At 36.5% G+C, this 23,832-nt stretch overlaps 2 protein-coding genes across 2 annotated transcripts in view; both read left to right on the top strand.

The window, feature by feature from the left end:
• The window catches only part of LOC121376556 (flocculation protein FLO1-like), a 107,911-nt gene extending 102,153 nt beyond the window's left edge, over nt 1-5,758 (top strand). Inside the window, exon 4 of the mRNA XM_041504467.1 lies at nt 5,686-5,758. Coding sequence (XP_041360401.1) covers nt 5,686-5,758 — 73 coding nt within the window. The remainder of the gene's footprint in view (nt 1-5,685) is intronic.
• Nucleotides 1-22,180, top strand: part of LOC121373972 — a 48,607-nt gene extending 26,427 nt beyond the window's left edge. The window contains exon 2 of the mRNA XM_041500829.1: nt 5,686-22,180. Within this exon, the coding sequence (XP_041356763.1) occupies nt 5,916-10,247 (4,332 nt within the window). The 5' untranslated portion in view covers nt 5,686-5,915 and the 3' untranslated portion in view covers nt 10,248-22,180. The remainder of the gene's footprint in view (nt 1-5,685) is intronic.
• Nucleotides 22,181-23,832: the final 1,652 nt, after the last annotated feature.

Below are 23,832 nucleotides of genomic sequence, written 5' to 3'. Positions count from 1 at the left end.
CTTAGCTAGAACATTCCCAAAGCAGATGGAAGTTTATTTAAAGTTTGTTTTTGTTTTAACGACACCACTAGAGCATATTGATTTATTAATAATCAGCTATTGGACATTAACATTTGGTAATTGACATATACATGTAGTCTTAGAGAGGAAACCTGCTACATTTTCCCATTAGCAGCAAGGGATCATTTATATTCACCTCCCACAAACAGCAGCCTTTGGTATACCCATTGTGCACTGGTTAGAACAAGAAATAGACCAATGGTCCAACCAACGAGGATCAATCCTAGACTAACTGCACATCAGGTGATCACTGTACCACTGGACTACGTCCTGCCTCAGACAAAGTAGATGTAGAATTAGTCACTGTCCTTACAGGCCAGCCACAGCAGTTTAAGTAAGTTAAAAACTAAAATAGCCACGAGTCTGGGAGATTGTGGGATCGATCCCTTCAGTGAACCCAGTGGGTTCTTTCTCTTTTCAGTCAGTGCTCAATGACTACAGTAATGGCATCATGGTATGCACCAGTGCTCACAAATTGAAATAATGATGTCATGGTATATGCACTGGTACTTAGTAACCGATATGTAATTGTGACACTGTATTCACTGGTTCTCAGTGACATGGTATGGTGGTGACATGGCATACATGTACTGTGTAATTGTGACACTGTATTCACTGGTTCTCAGTGACATGGTATGGTGGTGACATGGCATACATGTACTGTGTAATTGTGACACTGTATTCACTGGTTCTCAGTGACATGGTATGGTGGTGACATGGCATACATGTACTGTGTAATTGTGACACTGTATTCACTGGTTCTCAGTGACATGGTATGGTGGTGACATGGCATACATGTACTGTGTAATTGTGCTTACTAACTTGGCTTGTGTTGACACGGTATGCACCAGATCTCAGTATAATGCTATCACTGTAAGCACTGGTACATGGTAGGTGTGGTTTCGTCTGTGGGGAAAGTGCATGTAATTATGTACTGCACTGAATCAAAAGGTATCGTATATTTGACAACAGCAACCAGATCACGTGTTGAAGATTATTGTACACGTTCCAGATTAGTGCAGCTAAAATATGAGGATGAAAGATCCCATTTATACACCTCACAATAAGGAGAAGAGTTCTTTAAAATAACTTCAGTGGAATATTGGTCCAACCCAGACCAGTAGGAACTCTTGCTATGGGTGTTAAAAATCTGTTACAGTACCAGGCAATTAAACAATGTGCTGGGGTGTCTCAGTAGACACATTTCTTTTCTCTTCTAATAGTCTGTGTATATATATCTCTGTTACCAGGCAATTAAACAATGTGCTGGGGTGTCTCAGTAGACACATTTCTTTTCTCTTCTAATAGTCTCTGTATATATCCCTGTTACCAGGCAATTAAACAATGTGCTGGGGTGTCTCAGTAGACACATTTCTTTTCTCTTCTAATAGTCTCTGTATATATCCCTGTTACAAGGCAATTAAACAATGTGCTGGGGCGTCTCCGTAGACACATTTCTTTCCTGTTCTGTTAGTCTGTGTCTGTATCCCTGTTCATCCAACTAATAAACCTCATTTCAGAACATGTCATGATTAAAAAACTGCTTAATAATTTTTATTTATTTATCACTATTATTTTTTTTAAACAACCATTCCTTTTCCTACACACAATGGAATTACTGAAAGCAATTTTTTAGTGCAAACAAGTATTTGTTTTCCTGCCTTAATTGCAGCTTATGGGTGTGCTTTCTAAGACGGTTTTAAATATTTTAATTCCCTTTGTGCTGTACAGCCTAATCCTGTGGACAGATTTCACTGGCAATCTGCATTGTTTTCATTGTGTGGCAGACGTTTCAATTAAGCAAGTGCAATTATGACGGCTATTATTTGGAAGATGTTTCCAGGTCCTACAGGCCAGCCATGTTGAATGAGAGTCACTGCCAGAGAATGCTAACACCACTGGGCACCAACCATGTTGTGACCTGTTCAAGTATCAAGTGGCCTAAAGTGAAAGGTGTAAAAATATTTCTCTCTTCTTCTTTTTTTCTGGTCATTTGCATCTGTGAATGATACTTTCATCCTAATTACCTGCCCTTTGTCCACCTGCAGCTACTAGGGTTGGGTGACATGACAAAGTTGACAGTATATGTTCTCACAGGCAAAGGTTTTAATTTATTTCAAACCTGGTTTCTTAGGAATGGTGTTAATGCTTGATACAGTGGTTTACTATTCAGATTGCAGATATTCATGTGTACTGATATGTGGATTTTACTTCAAAGATCGGATTGTAAATCTATTTGGATTTGATATTTGATTGTGACATTTTAAAACTAAATCATAAGAGGATGTATTCAAGAGATCTTGTTTTAATGCTTTCTTAGCTCGAGTGTAATTCATCGTTTGCTATGTGATGTACAAACATAGCTATATCTTTTTACTTATATCCGCAATCTACTTAGATTTGAAATTTGATTGTCACTTTTAAGAATAGATGCATTTAAGTGAAAGTTTACTCTGTTTTCTTTAATAGGAGTGAATAAACAAATAATTTATCGCAAAGTTTCATATTGGATGTGCAAATATGTATTTACATTTTGTTATGACTTTAGATTTGAAATTTGATTAAGACATTTAAAAACTAAAAAGTTTGTGTCATGCGATAAGTGGGTATATTATTAACGTAAGCTGGATTTAATGCCAGCGAAAGTGAAATGCAAATAAGAGATTTTGTTTTGTTATGTTAAGTGGATACCAGTATTTCACAGAAACAGTTTATTGTTGCATTTTGAATCGGAAAGTATTATTTATCGACTTTTCAGTTAAGCTGAATGCATAGTTACAATAATAAGTTTGTATGATTAATGCTTCACTTTGATATGGTAATGGACGCTCCATTATAGAGATAGAGTTTTCCTGCAGTACAGCTAGCAGAAGAACACACCAACCCAAGTTCACCCAGTACTCCATGCCTTTCAAACTTTATAATGCACTTTATTATCAATTGCTTTATTTAGATTTTAAATTCTTTGCCACGGTTCTTTAGAAATTGTCCCTTCTATTGAGGCGAGGTAAACCTGTTATTACAACTCATGGGATGTCGGCTTTATGTACATGTCGGTGGATGCTAGTCGGTATTGTGAGCTTGTTAACTGCAGAACATGTTTCAGTTTAATTTCATCGTATTTGGTAACACACCACAGTTTTCCTTGCTGCACGGTCAGTTTTACATGCCAACAAACACCTGACCTTTTCAAACTTCATGCAGATATACATATATATGTATGTATCTGATAAAATTGAAGATAAAAGGCTGTGGGTCAGTTTTAAACGTATTAAAAGAGTCGGTGTATTGTTCAAGGACAAGAAAGCAGGCGTATGAGCTATAGCAGCTGGTAATGTAGATCAGTGTTTTGTTTTTGAGAGCTACTTATAAACATATTGTTATTTAGTACGCTGTTTATCTCTGTTAAGTACATTATAAAGTATTGGTTTTCTAGGTAACTTACTGTGCTTCAGTCATGTGTTTATTTTACATAATAATACACAGATTGTATAGGGTTGTCTGTTTTAATAATAGTGACGTGGTCACATTGTATAGGGGTGTCTGTTTTAGTAATTGAAAGAGGTTGTAGCTCAGTGGTAGAGCGCTCACCTGAGGTGTGATGGATCGCCCTCAGTGGACTCATTCCCCCACCCCCATCCCACCCAGTGCCCCACAACTGGTACATCAAAGGTCGTGGTATGTACCATCCAGTCTGTTGTAAAGTGTACATAAAAGATATCTTGCTGCTTTATCAATAAGAGTAACATGTGTGGCAGCAGCAGGTATCCTTTCTTTCTTTCCACTAAATGTGAAAGCAAGCAATATGTTGGACACATAATGTGACTGTATTTATTGTGGCCTCTTTAGCTTGTAGATTTATACTATTATACACACATATTAGCTATAGCTTTGCTACACAAATAGTTCAAACGCTGTGGGTCTTTCACATTAATACTGAACAGTAAAATGGTATTTCTCAAATTACTGGGTTTTAAGTTTTTTATTTAGTTTTCTTTGTCATGTGTTTTTGTCAGTTGTTTTTTGTGAAAGGTTTAGATAGCTTGTAAGAAACAACAGATGATTAATACTAGCATGCACCTAGTCTGGCAAACAACATATGTGTTAAATATGTGGTGCATAGCAAATTGCTATTCATTTCCAAACATATGCATTATTTCATGTGAAAGAGTTTTCTCTGAGACGAAGTGCGGTTATGTGTGGGGAAAATTATTGGTTGTCTGAACTAAACCTTGGAATATGATTTTTGTCTTTTTTTTATTTGTTCAGAAAATGTTTACCAGTTATTTTGTTAAAACATGTTAAATAGTCTAAATATTAAACACTAGAAAGGTCTGTTAATTGATTAAAAAAACAATGTTATTAGGTGCAATACAAAACAGTTGAATTTGACTAGTGAAGAGATGTTAAAAATAGTTGTATTTTTAATTAATGTAAAATCAATTTCACTATTATATGTATAAAAAGTTATTGTTTTACTATTTGACAACATAAAAGTAGTTAAAAGACAAATTTATTGTTTGTTAAATACAACACTTGCTGTACTGTGGGAAAAATAACAACTTTTTGTGTGACTTTTTATTTGAATAATGTTTTTTTAAATTAGTGTTGAATAATGAATCTTTTAAAATGTCTCTAGGTATTGCAATAAATAATGGCAGTTTAATATTGAATGTTTTATATTTTCTGTTAATGACTGTGTTTCCCATGTATACATGGAGATAAGAAAATTGTTGTCTTGTCATTACTACAAATGTTTGTTTTTTCAACACTTTTTACGAGTTAGTTTATAAGTGCCATTTTACATTTTCCTCTTTGATTATCCAAGTGATGCTTTGGCCTGGAGAGAGAGAGAGAAAATTCCATCTGGCATCTGACATCGCTTGGTATGAGCGTGATCATCATTTTAGCAGGATTTATAATGAAATTTACTTGCAGATAAAGCAACAAGATTTGAGTGTCGATAGAATGTCAACAGTGACATGTCTGAGCGTGACATGTGCTGCAACTCATACGCATCTTGTATTGATTGCACCGCGTCAGCGTGCACAACTACAAACGACTCTCTGCTCTCAGAATGCAAATTATGACGTGTGATTTATCAGAATAATTATAGTTCACAAACACTGTAGCCGAATTGAAATCAGTTTGCTGAAAGCCTCTCTGTACGCATTAGTTTGAGAAATTATATTCAAGAAATGTCAATCCCGGTCTCACTATTTCTGCAAAACAATTTGAAGAGTGCTGTGCTATAATTTGCATTTAAATGGCTTTCTTCCCACAGGTCGCCTTGCGAGCTACACGATCTATTTAGGAAAATCTCATTTTGTACAAAGTATCACTCCAAGTGAATGGGCAGTCAGAATGAGGATTGATATTATTGTACTTTTCAATCACCTCATTACTAACTTGAAAATTAACCATAAATTGCATTTACATGCTTCTGTAGAGAATATTAATACCTAGATAATGAAGGTCCATCTTAAATTTCTGGCTTCATCTTGCAATCAGCGAGGCTTTTCCGGCCACGGTGACAGTTATGTAATAAAGTAATTTTAACTTTGACATATTGTGTATCTGCCTGGCGGTATATGATTACATTGTTGTCCTTTTGTGTCGTTTCAGCATGGAAGACCATGCCACTGTTTGTGGGTTAGACGACTCTCTGTGTAACTCTGTGCCGGCCGTCAGTCCGTGATCACAATGTCCACACACTCGACTGCCAGAACAAGAAACAGCATAATAGTGACAACATTCAACTGAAGGGAAAGAAAGGTGAATTTATTAAGTTTTCAGAACTTCTATAAGAAAAAGAACAAAACCAGAAGACTACAAAAGAACATTTTGGAGCTACCATGATTACAACAAGCCGCCGAAAGCAGACTAAGCCAATCCGTGTGTACGAGGACTATGGATCAATACTTCCACCCGTGACGGCCCCGGGGGAGCAGTACCCGTATTCGAATGGTAGCAGTGCAGCGCGTGACGACAGCGGCACACAGGATGATGACATGCCAATGGATCTCCACATCTCCATCATCTCATGCAGCAGGTGTCCGGAAACATTCCCCACCCAGGACGATCTCGCTCGCCACACGGCCGCCATTCACACGAAGCCGCCCAGTTTGGAGAAACCGAAGGAGGAAGATAAAGGTTACCCAACCGCGTACCATCGACTGGGCCGTGAGTTCCAACAGGAGACCACGTTCTTGAATGGTCATGAAGACCAGACGGTTCCTGTCAGTGACATGCTGCCGGACCCTAGCCAGCCAGACTGTAAAGAACTGTTGGGAGTACCTGTTAGTAAAGGTGATGGGAGCAGGATCTTTCACCAGGATGCATTCTGTGAACTGTGTGAACGAGAGTTCTGCAATAAGTATTTTCTCAAGACTCACAAAGCCAATAAACATGGAATATATGAGAACTCGACATCTCCGTTCAGCATGAATTCTACATCGGGATCATCTCCAGTCAGTATGGTCATGCCTCCAGAGCCACCCATGCAGTTACCCATTTCGTTAAAAGTGGAGCAACCTTTGTCCAAACCAATTCTTGCATTTCCAAAAAGTGAGCCAAAGCTTTCAACCACTGTTAAACTGGAGGCAACAAAACCTGAAGTCCCAATTCAGAAGCCAGCGCCAGAGATAAAGAGAGAACCAGTTGTGAACAAAGTACCCAACACCAGCGTCATCACCACTGCTGTTGTCACTACCACCACCAGCAGCAGCAGCAGCAGCAACAACAACAACAACAACAGCGCATCTGTCCCAAGACTGGATATGGAAGACTACTGTGAAATTTGTCAGAAACATTTTTGCAACAAATACTACCTCAAGAAACACAAGCAAGATGTCCATGGTATTGTGCCTGAAAACCCAACCACACCGCAGTCTGGCAAACGTAGACACATACCTTCTTCTATTGCAGGACTCGATGGTCTGCCAACAATGTCGGCAGTGTCCACCTCGTCACAGATGATCCTGCCTCCACCTGTTGTGAATATGGGTCTGCCGAACATGCCTCTGAATATGCCAGGTGTTATGGTCCTGAACCCTTTCATGCCTCCTGTTGCTATCATTTCCGCACAATCACTGCTTCCCCAGCAGCCAGGCCACAGCCAGCCGTCTGCCATCATCTCCCAGCCACTGCCTGTGTGTTCTGTTTCTGAGGCGCCTTGTATCACGGCAGCCTCCATCATCACCACATCCACTTCGACATCCTCTCCTCATGACTCCTCAGGTAACTTGGAACAACAGTCCAAGATGCTGCCTTCAGTTACAAATGATGCACTTCGGGGAATTGGTGTTCTCAATGCTGAAGCCTATTGTGAACTTTGCCGGAAAGAGTTCTGTAACAAGTACTTTCTCAAAGTGCACCGAGCCAATAAACATGGAATATTCAGTGACGACCTCTGTTCTTCATTACCATTTGGAATGTCTTGTGAAGCGCTTGATGCCTCAATGCTAGCTGGTGTCAAGATGCCTTTAAACATGAAGATGGAACCTGGATCACAGCCTAGTCCAAACGCTGCTTCAAACTCAGAATCACCAGTTACATTCTGCAACCTTTGCAATACAGAGTTCTCCAGTAAGTATTCATACAAGATCCACAGAATGAACGTACATGGAATGCTTAACGAGAGTCTGTTTGATGGATCAGACTTACCCATGTCGGCCACTGACCTCAGTGGTTCAGAAGGACTGTTGAAGGTTGCAGCTGAAGCTCATATGGCTGAATTGAAAGCATCTGGCACTGGAACAAGTAGTGCAGGAGATACCAGTGCTACAACTATATTTGGCAACATGATAGCTGCAAAGCTAGCCGATAGAGTCATCTGTGACATCTGCAATAAAGAACTAACCAACAAGTATTTTCTCAAGGCCCATAAGCTCCGAGTTCACGGCATTGATTTGAGTCCACAGGAAAAGGCTGCAGAGGCTGCTGCAGCCGCAGTATTTGCCAGTGGGAAGCAGATACCAATCTCTGCATCAGGGATGAAGATTCCTGTTTCAACCCCCAAGGACCAGAGAGATCTGTCCATCATCACTGCGGAAATGATAACCCAGGATATCCTGCAGCGGTCCCAAACTCTTAACCTGAGTAAGAAGCAGCATGACTTGAGTCACCTCACTCCAGAATCTTCAACTGAAAAACCATCCAGTGATGAGCTTGTCAAGCTGGGCATTGATCCTGAGGCGTATTGTGAAATCTGCAAGAAGGAATTCTGCAGCAAGTACTTTCTGCGAACACACAAGTTGAACATTCATGGCATTCGTTCAGACAAACTAGATAGTGAACCAGCAACAAAAGTCAGCATGCCCTACAGCAGTGCTCCAAAAAACATTCTGCCAAAATCTTCATCCATGGGAATGTCCAATATCCCCAACACAGTGAACAATCTGACAAGCAGTTTCCATAACAGCCTTTTAAGCAGCAGCCTCTTCAGTATGGCGGGATTCAATCCATTTGGTGCACAAGGAGGAATGCCTGGATTTCCTGGTCTGCCAGGATTTCCAGGAATGCCAAGCTTACCTGGACTCAATCTGACCTCAAGCCTCTTTGGAAATACTCATAGTATCAGCAGCAGCAGCAGCAACAGCAAATTAAAGGACCACTTGAAGGAGAGTCGCAGCAGTAAAGAGACATCTGGGAACAACTGCAGTAAGGAAGGCCCCGCCATGAGTCCAGTGACTACTAATTCAGCCACTAGCCCAGTCACCAGTTCAGCCAGTGGTTCCAATATTAATGGCAACAGTAGCAGCAAGAGTAAGGAAGGTTTTGAGCGTCACACATGGAGATGGAAGGAACCGGCTAATTCTTCCAGAGTGTCATGTGAGATCTGCAATAAGGAGCTGTGTAATAAGTACTTTTTGAGGACACACAAACTAAACAAACATGGAATAGTTCCCAGTGTAGGAAGCAACTCCCCTGCACCATCGGACACTGAAACTGCCAGCAATGCTTCATCGAGTGAAAAACCTGATCTTGGTATGCCTGACAAGAATGGGCAGACACCATCTCACACCCCTAAACAAGACCACTCTCCACTACCATCACCAGGTGAAGACAAATCGGAGAAACCTTCTAGTTTATTCAAACCAACCCAGCTGTTCAAGTTTAAGGCGGAAGATGACATTCTTAACAGCCGCAGTTACAACAGCTTTGCAGAGATTTGTAACATTTGTGATCGTCGCTTTAAGAATGACCACTGGCTGAAGGCACACATTATGAAAGACCACAGTGGCTGGCCAATGATGGACATGTACAAGTTTGGTGGTTCCACACCCACAATTGAAGGGTCTGTCCTGGGAGTCCCTGACCCTAAGACCTGCCAGGTATGTGGACTCCAGTTCCCCAGTGAGCTCTCCATGCAGCTTCACCTGATCCAGGAGCACAATGCACAGGTCACTCTCAAGGAAGATGGCGACGCATCGGCTAGTGGTGATGAATGTCCGGTCACTAATTTTGGCTACGGTCTTGGATTTAAAAAACGGGTATCCAGAACAGACAAGCTGAAGATGTACGTCTGTCTGATCTGCAACTTCAAGACAAGGTGGATCTCGAACCTCTATGAGCATGAGAAGACTGTGCATAATGTATATAAGAATACCAAGTTGTGTCCTAAGTCATTCCCAAGTAAACATGTGGTGAATCGTCATGCGGAGAACATGCATGGGGACAAACCTCTTGATATCTCAAGCTCAGGGAGTAGGAAAGTGTCACAGCCAATTCGCAGATTTAGGTGTGTCATATGTGGGGAGAGATTCCTGTCGCGTGCTGTCTGCAATAAGCACTTGAGACAAGTGCACATTCGCAGCCTGAAGGACTTTAGTCCACCAGTGAAGTCAAAGCATTCGTGCAGCATGTGTAAGTTTTCCACATTCTACCCTCAGCTGCTGCAGCACCACACAATTCGAAGTCATGATCAAGCTCAGACCCAGTTTAAGACTGTAAATCACAAACATGAACAGCTGGATGAGTTTGATGATGAGGAGGATGACAAGTTGGTCGTTAGGAAGGAGATCATCGTCAACAACGTCAGTGACGCCCCAGTCGTCCAGAGCTTCAACTTGGACGTGAAAAAGCCAGACAGTATTTTCTTGCCAGCTGTTGCTAAGATGCCAGTGCGTGAGAAGGTGGACAAGGTGATGGCTGTGACCTTTGTCCTAACACCTGTTAACCCTTAAACTGCTATCTGCATGTAGCCTTCACATTGAGTGAACTTGTTGTTCGCATACCTCAGGAAATTTGTGTGATGTCTAGGTCCACAATTTGTGAGTGCAATTATTAAGTTGTTTTTTTGTTTTTTTTCTCCATTTTTAAAAATCATTTGACATTGTGATTGACTTCCAAAACAAACAAGCATGTGTGTCCGTGTGTGGTGTGCTCCAGTATATCGTGTGCAACTATTTTCTTTTAACATATATAGAGTTAATCTGAGATTCAGACCTCGATCTGTGTTTGTGTGAAGGCAGCATATTCCTCCCCATTAGAAAGTAACTTGGTTGTTTCTTTATGTCCGCTTTATGATGGCTGTACTTTCACCATATGATGATGATAATAATAATACTGTGAATAAAATAATGGCATGGAAAAACAACCAACCTACTTTCTTATACCTACATGAATCTCAGTATTAAATGCATATTATATGAATGACACTGAATCCAAGCATAATGAAGTCATAAAGCAGTAATGAAGTTGTGGCTTTGATCTTTGATCATGATTTGCATTAAAAGAAACCATGTCCATATTAATTTACACAATTTAAAATGTCAGTATAGTTCTTCACACTGGTTGATATTAATGCAATATTTATTTTCCTGTTTTTGGCAATGTTTTTTGACTGAAAATGTAACAATATTCCGACTGTTTATTTATTTTGCTGTGTAATACTCCTTGGCTGTTATTACCTGCTGTGCAGATATCCTCCATCCACTGAGCTGGATCCCATTGTTATTGGCATTACTATCAAACTATATTGGAGACTTCTTGACCGTCACATATCTTGAGGTGATGATACATGCACAAAATATGTTATCATTTTTCAGTAACCAAGATTTATACTTGCTGTTCATTCCCTTCCAATGAAATTGTCAAATCCATTATTATATTCAAAATCATATAGCCGTGCAAGATGGAGTCCAAGTGAATTTCCAACAAAGACTATTGGCCTGTACCATTGTCAACATGGTCACATGAAGTTTGAAAACTAGGTGTCCACACTATAAGAATATTGGTATGAACACTATAAGGATATCTAGTGTCAGCATGATGATATCAGGTGTCAACACGGTGATGATAGCAAGTGTTGACATGGTTGTATGAAATTTCAAAACTGATACCAAGTGTCAGCACTACAATGGTGTCAGTGTCAGTCAACTGTGATGTTGCCCATTGTCAACACTTATGATATCCAGTGTTCAACACTGTCAATAACATGAGTTGACTGATAGGTCTAGATTTCTAAAAGACTGCCATTTAAGAATGCCATGAAAAAGAGAAATCTTCACAGTGTGTAACTGATAATCACTAATCAGGTTCTTTGTTCCCAGATCATTGCCCCCTCCCTCCCTTCCCCAAACATTGCCCCCTCCCTCCCTTCCCCAAACATTGCCCCCTCCCTCCCCCAGGCATTGCCCCTTCCCACCCTCCCTCCCTCTACACTGTTGTTTCATAATCTGCCCTCCAGTCAGTGATCAGTGTTCTCATCAAAACACTGGCACTGAGTTTATTTTCTACTCCTCAGTTTCTCTGTTTAAACTAATCTCTTGTCATCCTATTAGGGGGATTCTAGTGTAATGTTTCATTCTGTCCTTTATTGGGAACAACCTGCATATCATTATGTTGACAAACACTAGGCTTTAACTTGTTGACCATATTGTCAAACATGAACTAAAGTTAGATTTGGACGAAACACTTGGCCTTGTAGTCATCCATGTTATTCCTAACTAGTTCATCTTTTATTCACACAGTTTGACAAAATTATGATCATATTTTTTGTCCAGCTGGGAAGGATTTGAACTTTCAGACATAGTAATTGTCATGAGTTTTCCTTCACTCCCTCAAGTGTTCTAGCAAAACTTATTTATTATATTATCAGAAAACCCCCTAAGAAATAGCTCTGTTGTAAAAATCTTGCCCACAGTTTATAAAAGTGTATGTCCATAAGTAATAGTTTGTTTGACAACACCCATCATAATAAGCATGCACTCTTTGAGATGGAACTTGATGGAAACCTTAATCAGAGGAGCTGTGTTTTCTAATCAGTCATATGGTCTTGTTTTTGCCATGTTTTTGTTGGATATTCTCTACCCTACCTAATAATCTGTTCCTTGTATATAAGCTTGCATGACCTTTTACACTTTAAACCCAAAAGGTCATGTTTGCAGACTGGTAAAACACTTGAGTTATTACACTGGTTGCCAAGTGCTATCACAGGCATTGGATTTCAACATGCTGTTGTAAAATTAAAATTGTTGCAGTGTGTTAAAATACGCTAATAAAGGCTAAAATAAACAAGTTTAAAATTGGCTATTAAACTATTAGTGGACTGTTTCAACTTAAAGGGACATTCTATGTTGCTCTTGTCCATTTATACTTACGTCCATAGAATTGTCCGTCCATGTTATGCAATATTTCAATACTTGTTTCAGAATTTGATTCAAAACCTAATGCAAAAGTATCTTAATTTAAAAGCATTAAGAGATCACTAAAACTAAACACAGGGTTTTAGGTCACAGTGAAAATTTAGAACTTGTGTCAGCTTACTGAGGAAATGATTTGTTTATCATTATTCACTCGATGTATGTATGGAAGACTAGGTTTTATTTCAACACTAGGAAAGTCATTCCAGCACTGACACATTTTCAAACAACAGTCAAAAACAAAATACTGACTCACACTTGATTTGTATTTTGTTCGTGTTTTGTTCATCTAAATATTTTTTAAATTTGATATGGAGTCAGGATGGAAAACCAATCATGGATGTGAATTTATGATAAACAAGTTATTTTTGTGTGGCTTTTTCAAGATCAAAAATAGAGTAATGGTTTCGTGTTGATAGTTTTAACACTGATTGTAGTATTATGATGGTTGGAGGTGCAAGCTGCAATCATGTTTTTTTTTTCAACAACAAAATTTATAAACTGTTCAGCCATTTTGTTTTCTAGTATTTGATTTTGTGATTGGTTGTTATGAGGTTTGATAAATTATTCCTTTTATCTGAGATGGCTAGACCTGATCTACTTGATTGTTTGAAAGAGTTTAGTATTTATTTTACAGCTGACTATTGGACTGATTTTGCCCATGTTTCATCTTTGACGTGTGTTTTTTTCAATACATATATGTATATGGCAATATTGTGATCTTTAAGTTATCTTCGTGTGTGCAGCGTGTGTGAGTTTGCCTATCAGGATTGTTACTGTTTATTTTTTCATCAATGACTATTTCAATTGTATTATATAATGTATAACTTATACTGTGTAACATTCTCCTTGGAGTGACATTCACACTGTAGTCGAGTAGAGAGAGTGAGCGTGCGCGAGAGAAAGCTGTTGAGCAATCATTATCCTGCCTTTTCCCTTTGTATTTTATTCCACGGTTGAACAGATTTCTATATTCACTTCCTGATCACCATCGTGTGTTAATTATTCTCATTTTTAAGTGAAACATTTTCCGTGTGCCCATTACCTATTTTTGATATGCACGTTTGCAGCCACACCCATTGCTAGCCGAAGTCTTCACCTTTTGTCAAAATTTATGGAAAGTTTAATATATAAATATATATATAGTCTACATCATTTTATTACAGTGTATGTGTGTTTATAATTGGGCAGTTTAGTTTTTGAATAACAAAATGTGCTGTGTGTGTGTGTATTAAATAATAACTCTGGGAGATTTCTGTGCTTTCACTTGTTCTCATCGGTACCTTGTGGGGAATTTCATTGTTTTATTTATGATGTTGCCACGGTTTCCAGACTTCGTTGCTTTATTCATACTCCATTATTTTAAGCCCGTCTGCCAGTTCTGTCGTTTTGAATCTAGAATTAATATGTCGTGTCTCTAAGCTAAAGTGATTTTGGAATTGGGGATTTTATTTGATGAATTCAAAGTGTATGGAAATTATGGAACTTGTCACAGTAAATTGTCGTTTTGTGACTTAGGGATATTTTGGCTTTTTGAGTCCATTTAATGTAGCGTCCATTTAGTGTGTGCTAATGGACTTCATTTACATTGAATACATAGAATTAAACATTATTTTAAAATAAAGCCCATTTCTATTTTTTTTCATTTCTGATGAATATGAGTTATCATGATTTTCATCCCCCTAAAAATTGATTATTGAAATTAAAAGATGTTAATGTAATCCTTCCAGACTTGCTTTAATTGAATTCATCTAAAATATTTCACTGGACTTCATGGAATTATGGCAGTTTATTTTGTACAGTAGCTGGGTTTGGTGATTCTTCTAATGTTGAAAGACCACCATGAGAAAGTAATGTTGCCCAATCATTGTAATTAACGCATATTGGCACTAATAACTTTATTATTACACCATGTGTAATAGAGTCATTATACATTTATTTTGCATATGTTTACTGTTACGGTCATTCCAGGTCAGTTCAAACAGTTTTTTGAAAATTCCCCATGTAGACCCTTTAAAATGTTTTGCATACATACACAATAATACATATTATGAGGCTTTTGGGGGGCAAACATATTTACCATTCACTAGAATTAGCAAAAACAGACATATTTACCATTCACTACAATTAGAAAAAACAGACATATTTACCATTCACTACAATTAGCAAAAAGAGACATATTTACCATTCACTACAATTAGAAAAAACAGACATATTTACCATTCACTACATTTAGAAAAAAGAGCCATATTTACCATTCACTGCAATTAGAAAAAAGAGACATATTTATCATTCACTAGAATTAGAAAAAGGAGACATATTTACCATTCACTACAGTTAGAAAAAAGACATATTTACCATTCACTAGAATTAGCAAAAACAGACATATTTACCATTCACTACAATTAGAAAAAACAGACATATTTACCATTCACTACAATTAGCAAAAACAGACATATTTACTATCACTACAATTAGAAAAAACAGACATATTTACCATTCACTGCAATTAGAAAAAAAGACATATTTACCATTCACTACAATTAGAAAAAAACAGACATATTTACCATTCACTACTTTTAGAAAAAAGAGACATATTTACCATTCACTACAATTAGAAAAAACAGACATATTTACCATTCACTACAGTTAGAAAAAACAGACATATTTACCATTCACTGCAATTAGAAAAAAGAGACATATTTACTATCACTACAATTAGAAAAAAAACATATTTACCATTCACTAGAATTAGCAAAAACAGACATATTTACCATTCACTACAATTAGAAAAAACAGACATATTTACCATTCACTACAATTAGAAAAAAACAGACATATTTACCATTCACTGCAATTAGAAAAAAGATACATATTTACCATTCACTAGAATTAGAAAAAAGAGACATATTTACCATTCACTAGAATTAGAAAAAAGAGACATATTTACATTCACTACAATTAGAAAAAACAGACATATTTACCATTCACTGCAATTAGAAAAAAGAGACATATTTACCATTCACTACAATTAGCAAAAGAGACATATTTACCATTCACTACAATTAGAAAAAGGAGACACATTTACCATTCACTACAATTAGAAAAAAGAGACATATTTACCATTCACTACAATTAGAAAAAAGAGACATATTTACTATCACTACAATTAGAAAAAAGACATATTTACCATTCACTACAATTAGCAAAAAGAGACATATTTACCATTCACTGCAATTAGAAAAATGAGACATATTTACTATCACTACAATTAGAAAAAAGACATATTTACCATTCACTACAATTAGCAAAAAAAGACATATTTACCATTCACTGCAATTAGAAAAATTAGACATATTTACCATTCACTACAATTAGAAAAAACAGACATATTTACCATTCACTACATTTAGAAAAAAGAGCCATATTTACCATTCACTGCAATTAGAAAAAAGAGACATATTTATCATTCACTAGAATTAGAAAAAGGAGACATATTTACCATTCACTACAGTTAGAAAAAAGACATATTTACCATTCACTAGAATTAGCAAAAACAGACATATTTACCATTCACTACAATTAGAAAAAACAGACATATTTACCATTCACTACAATTAGCAAAAACAGACATATTTACTATCACTACAATTAGAAAAAAAGACATTTACCATTCACTACAATTAGAAAAAACAGACATATTTACCATTCACTGCAATTAGCAAAAAGAGACATATTTACCATTCACTACAATTAGCAAAAAGAGACATATTTACCATTCACTACAATTAGCAAAAAGAGACATATTTACCATTTACAACTTTAGCATTCAGTTTGTATAGTATATGGGACATGGTAATATGGTATGATTTGATTGTGTGTGTGTGTTAAATTGACCCACAGACTTATGAGCAGATTTTGAAAAAAACAAGACAGTATGACATTTTACAATCAATACAGCTAGAGATAAATCATTAAAAAAAAACATTAAAAAGATTTAATTTATGACTAAATTGCTATAAAATGTCAGTTACAGGATACTTAAATTATTGATTTTTATTTTATTTAATGTGCTGCAATAACTCATTCTGACATTTGACAAAAAGAAAAAGAACAAACCATTTTAAATAGTACTAGATGTGCATTTGAAAAAAATAACAAAAACTATTTTTATCTCTGGTGTAAAAGTACATACACAAGTTACAAGTTACTCAGTTTGTATTTTAAATAACAAAACATTTTACAGCAAACAATACTTTGTCATTTGGTTATTTACTGTTTTATTAATCTACAGATTCATTTGCATTTTATTAATAACCATTTTTCAAAATATCTAAATATGCTGGGTTATTTTAATTATTAATAAAATATTACTTTTTTTTAAAGTTATTTGAATTTTTTATTGAAATACATTTTTTTAAGTTGAATAGCATTCTCTTATAAGGTTTGAAATTAACCTGCATTCCACATAATGTAGTACTAGTACTATAGTTGCTGGATCAATTTCAGTGTTAATATTCGCAGTGTACAGACAGTTTATTGAAATTTCAACCATGCTCCAGTGAACGCATTTCAATGTATTTTCTGGGTGTGGCTCAGGATTAAATGCTTGGCTGCAGTCTAGTCACGAATATGTCGGTATATTACGGTATATTATGGGAATTATGTGTATTTAATATGTCGGTATATTACGGGCATTATGTGTATTTAATATGCGTGTATTTAAATTAAACTGCCATGGATTTCCTGCTGCTTTTGCTGGTACATATACCGTACATGTAAACCTATTTACATAATTTGCATGCAGCAGTTTATTGGTGAAATAAATCAATTTATTTTCATGCAAACTGATTAATACAATGTAATATTTTTATACAAAATGTTATTTTTGTTGTTTCAAATTTAATGGGTTTTTTAAAGAATCAAATGTGAATGTAAAATGAATTATTTAATTTGAATTTTCAAGGAACAGTAATTTTAAATATGTCATGTTTTCACATTTATAGTTTTTGTGGTACAGTACAAAAACCTAGTTATTAATGGTTTTTATGACCCCAGGAAATCAACAAGTGTGCTTTGTCTCATGTGCTTTGTTCAGTGCTTTACCTGCCTTCCACCTGTAATGTGCTTCTGGTGTGCATGAACAAGTACTTTAAAGAACTGTAAATGTAAGATAATTTATAAATATAACAGAACCTATAGACATTGGAGAATCTGTAAATGTAAGAGAATCTATAAATGTAAGAGAATTTATAAATGTAAGTGAATTTATAAATATAAGAGAATTTATAAATGTAAGTGAATCTATAAATATAAGAGAACCTATAGACATTAAAGAAACTATAAATGTAAGAGAATCTATAAATGTAAGAGAATTTATAAATGTAAGTGAATCTATAAATATAAGAGAACCTATAGACATTAGAGAAACTATAAATGTAAGAGAATCTATAAATGTAAGCGAAATAGATAACTATAAGAGAACTTACAGATATAAGAGAACCTGTAAATGTAAAGATAACAAACTGGTAACTGCTGCCTTATGACCATGTCAGTGTTTTAAATCTGATTCACCCTTACTGGTTCCTGTGCTGATACTTACCAACCTACTCTCTTATTTCTACTTCTACTTTCATTTTTCACCTTTCATCTTTGACCTTTTTGCTGTTAGTCTGGAATCCGTGAACATCTGTAATAAAAGTGATCAGTGTTACATGTGATATTTATAGAATTAACACACTGAAAGAAATCCCCCACAAGGTACAGTTTTAAACTTGTGCTAGCACATTGTACCCAGTGTTTCAGTTGTGACCCCGCCCTCTTACCTGTCAATCATGTGTGTATTCTTATAAAACTCTATTTTTAAACTCAAGAGTTAAAACAACATCTTTGAAATGTTTACAGGGCATGTTTTTTTTGTGTAGGTCTAGTCTGTTCTGGTCAGATGAGGCTGGTTGACCGGAATAAAACCCAATATAACCCTGATACCTCATGCAAGCAAGCGTAATATAAATATAGTATCAACAATATGTGTATTATTATCTATAGTGTACATCTGTTTGTATATAACCAACCCAGATGTTGATGTAGGGTTTTAAACTTTAAGTGAACATGATTGTAGTGCATAATGTTAGCTGTCTATTTGAGTCAGTACTTTACATGTAGGTTTGTGTAACTCGGTACAGCCTTCAGACAAGGGGTCACGTAACCCTTCCAAGGCCAAGTCCATGCAAGTGTGTTAAGCCAGTCAGTGCCAAGTCGAGGAGTTTGATCAGTCTTTCAAGTGTCATGTACATGTTAGTTGCAGTAGTATTACTCTGATACTGATGAAAGTCTCAACATAGAAACAAAAACATAATATTGTATTTGTGCACAACAGAATCCAAGGGATACTTTGACAAATGGTACTCAGTTTTGTAATGGATAAAAAGTAAAACCCTATTAAAATCAGCTGGTATTTGTTGAGAAAGTTTGAATGTTTTCGTTAAGAATGAAATCAGATGTGATACGTTTTTATTTATACAAACTTAATTATACATTAGAATGAAATAAAATATGTGTGATTACATCTTATAAAGTTGACATTTCAATTGCTGTAAAACTGTAAGGAACAGTGTTCAAATTGGTGAGGTCCTGCAAATATGACCATTTTAAAATTCTTGTCTCTCACACGTGTAGGGATAAGTAAATGGGAGTTGATTATATAAAAGTGTTTTAAGAGTTAAACTGCAGTCCATTAATCACAGCATCCCACTGGCTGGAACTGATCAAACTGCGTCAGTAGGGATGACTAAATGGAGTTGATTATATAAAAGTGTTTTAAGAGTTAAACTGCAGTCCATTAATCGCAGCATCCCACTGGCTGGAACTGATCAAACTGCGTCAGTAGGGATGACTAAATGGAGTTGATTATATAAAAGTGTTTTAAGAGTTAAACTGCAGTCCATTAATCACAGCATCCCACTGGCTGGAACTGATCAAACTCCGTCAGTAGGGATGACTAAATGGAGTTGATTATATAAAAGTGTTTTAAGAGTTAAACTGCAGTCCATTAATCGCAGCATCCCACTGGCTGGAACTGATCAAACTCCGTCAGTAGGGATGACTAAATGGAGTTGATTATATAAAAGTGTTTTAAGAGTTAAACTGCAGTCCATTAATCACAGCATCCCACTGGCTGGAACTGATCAAACTCCATCAGACAGGTCACTTCATTGGGTCAGTCAATTTAGAAAAACCAACAGTACATTGTGTTGTGTTATATTGCATAATATTAGCTGATTTGATGATAGTTGTAACTGGTCCCTGGTTGTGTGTGGAGGCAAACACTTGGCAGGCCAGTTAGTGTGTTGTGTCTTATTTAAATTATTTATATCTTCTGTCTCTGTTTCATTATTTTATTCAACACTCAGGTTTCAGTGTGTCCATGTGTGTGTGCGTGCGTGCATGTGTGTCTTATTTAATTGTTAGTGTTTAACTCGTTAATATATGTGGGTACAAATATTGTAATATAGTTTGTGGGTACTACAGATATGGCAATAGATTTATTACTTTAACACTTATACTATCATTTGATACAAACTACTGTAATTTTAATGGCTTATTTAATAATATTACCATTATATAATTATGAGATTTTGTTCTGTATGGTATATTATTAAAACCCTGAACATAAAATTAAAAACCAGGCTGCTGTTCAAAATGCATTTTATTTATTTATGCGCCAAAACCAAGTTATGAATGAAATGTAAATTAGAAAAGATTTTCAGTCCTGTTCATACATTTGCAACAAAGCATGAAAATCTTTATTTGTAAGATTATTTATTTGATTTCTAATTGATGAACTTTGTCATATTCCATTCCATGTGTGACCCCATCTGACGGCTGTACCGATACCCTAAAACTGTGTGCTGGGCTGATTACAGGTTTATATAGTCTGTTTTCTGTGAATGTGAAACAACAATTCAGGGATATCTTTATTTATTATAATTATTTCGGTTATTGCTGTGGTGGAGTTTATTTGTCCAACGTACAGTGTATCTGTCATCTGTTCATGTGACTGTATCTTACACCCCATATGCTTTGATGGAATCTTTTTAATTGGCATAATAAAGTGTGGGAATTGAAATTATTGCTTACATAATAATTAATAGTCTTAATACTTTCTCAAACTAATTGCCTGATTATGCAATGACAATTGTTGATTAAGTCAAATGTGATAAAAAATACAATAAATAAACATTTTTGAAAATAAATTATATTGGTATGCAGTGATGATCCAAATGTTTTAATAATTTGAATTTTTTTACATTGTTATAATTATATGCTAAAATTATGTCACAAAACTAGAATGCTTTGACATTGTTAGAAGAGTTTTTGTTTTAATGGCATGCTCCTATACACACCAGTTAAATGTGTAGTGACATCTTCACACTGGAAACTCTGGCTGGTTCTACAAATCAAATTGGCAAAGTAATATTTGTTTAACAACAAAACTACATTTTACTTATCACAATTTGATGTCTAATATGTTTATTTGAACACATCGGCTATTAAGTGACAAAGGTAAATACAGAAATTAATTTATAATCACCATCAATATAAAAACTCAAAAGTTAAATTCAAACAGTGAAACGAGATGCAAAAAATAGTCATAGTGACAGTGGAAACGTGCTTCCATCTCTTGGGCTACTTCCTGACATTTGATAACGGTAACGGTAGCATTAATACCTGGATACTGGCGTGGTTATCACCCAACACCCACACCTGTCCGAACAAGCATTTTTTTATCTACCAACACAAATCAGTTTGATGATTGCGGTGCATTCGAGATTTCATTCTTAGAATCAGCTGGTATGAAAACGTTTCAGAGGAAGACACATTACATTTTCAAACATCATAATATTCATAAACACAATGTTTACGGACATTACTGTTGAGTATTGTTCTTTTGGTGTGTTTTCACTTTAGTTTGATTTCTGGACTTCTAATGGTCTGACACTAGTGTTTTTGATCAATTGCTTAGAGTGACTTTCTGATTTGTTAAATTATGCATAATAGCTATATTCCTCTAAAACTGAATGACCTTGTACTAGACTATGATAGTTTGTGACAACAGATTATCTAATAGCATCTATGATAGTCTGTGACAACAGATTATCCAACAAAAGTGTATGGTAGTTATGACCACAGTTTAAAAGAACACTACTTGGTCTTGTTTTCAAAACTCACAAATATTTACTAGGGTTGATTCATTGTAGGAAGCCGTCACTCTTTGGAGTTTTTTTCTATCGACTTTGGCCTTTGAAGTCTTCAGTATTCTGTCAAAGCATTTTATTTTTGTGGCTGTAATTTGGGTGGGGGTTTATTACTACCCTTTAGCCAGTGGAATGTTTAGAATGCATGATTTTTGAAGTCACACCCTCGATAATATCACAAAAGTTTTTGTCAGCAATAAAAACATTTATTTATGATTATTGTTTTAGCTTTTCTTTGTTGACATCCATGTTTGATTTTTCAAATGATTGTGTGTGAGGGGGTTATGTGTGTGTGTGTGTGGGGGGGGGGGGGGGGGTCCAGCGTGTCATATGAACCTTACTGAACTAATCAGGCTGTGAAATTTGTCACAGAATCAAGTCTGAGGTGCACGGTCTTAGACAAGACTAGAAGCGATTCATGGGCCCACATTGACGAAAATGGTGTTGGAAGTGGACTCTGGTTCCAAACAATCGTATTTTTCATATTTTGAGACATGTTCACTAGAATTTAAAGGTTCGTTATACCACAATTTAATTTTACAAAAGGCTTGACGTTTTAAGCATCAAATTGAAATAAGACAACGCCCTAGGGTCCGCCTCTGTGTAAGTTATTAATGCTGGTTGGTGTGTCTGCAAATCCCTTAGAGCACCATATACCGATCACGTCAGGTCATAAGGCTTTACATGCACATTCAGAGCAAGCTGTTGTAGCGCACACCTGTCTTGGGCACAAGAGCCGGCTAAGGCCGGCTCCTCCGTCCAGGACAGGAAAGGTGGGTGTGGGTAGGAGGGGGGGGGGGGGTGCTATAGAATTTTGAAGGAGCAAAGAGAAAAGGTGCACAATGTTGGATTAAGGAATTTTGAGCGGTCGATCGAAAGAGAAAGATCACCATATACCCAAATGCAGTGTAATTTATACTCAACGCAGTATCCTCCTACCTCAACTATACTGCTGGGACCTTTGGTTTGTTGCACGTGTTCGCCATCAGACACTGTTAATACATGTGGTTAAAACGGAGAATTTCTGCATACCACATATTAAGTGGCGTTCACAAACGAAGTGGTACTCCCCCACTTCTCTCCCCCCCCCCCCCCCCCCCCGTGTTTACGTTGGTGACTACGTGTCTGTAGTAGAGTTCCTGTCAGTGATTCGACTGCTAATTGAAGCGGAAGGATACGTCTTGCATCTCTCGCGTCATCCGTGCGAGAATCACGTATGTGACACGGATCACGCACATTCGTCAAGTTGCTTATATTACATGTTTTTTTTGTGGGTTTTTTTTGTGTGTGTGTGTTAATATAAATAAACCAATATGTAATGTACTTTTTAAAAACCATTAGATCCGATCTAGTTATTGCAATGCAAATGTGCAAATCATAGCAGTGCCACATCATACAGAATCATTTCAAAGTAAACACACCAAAACGTGCACTTGTCATCCCTAGCGTTGATACACCATACATGATCATTTCAAAGTAAACACACCAAGACGTGCACTTGTCATCCCTAGCGTTAATACACCATACAGAATCATTTCAAAGTAAACACACCGAGACGTGCACTTGTCATCCCTAGCGTTGATACACCATACAGAATCATTTCAAAGTAAACACACCAAGACGTGCACTCGTCATCCCTAGCGTTGATACACCATACAGAATAATTTCAAAGTAGATACACCAAGACGTGCACTTGTCATCCCTAGCGTTGATACACCATACAGAATCATTTCAAAGTAGACACACCCACCTATCATCGCTAGCGTTGATACATCATACAGAATCATTTCAAAGTAGACGCACCCACCTATCATCACTAGTGTTGATAAATCATACAGAACCATTTCAAAGAAGATAACCCACGTAAT

The sequence above is a fragment of the Gigantopelta aegis genome, chromosome 6, assembly GCF_016097555.1.
Source record: "Gigantopelta aegis isolate Gae_Host chromosome 6, Gae_host_genome, whole genome shotgun sequence".
NCBI lineage: Eukaryota > Metazoa > Mollusca > Gastropoda > Neomphalida > Peltospiridae > Gigantopelta > Gigantopelta aegis.
The sequence above is the reverse complement of the archived record's forward strand: the minus strand, read 5'-3'. Positions and strand labels throughout refer to the sequence as shown.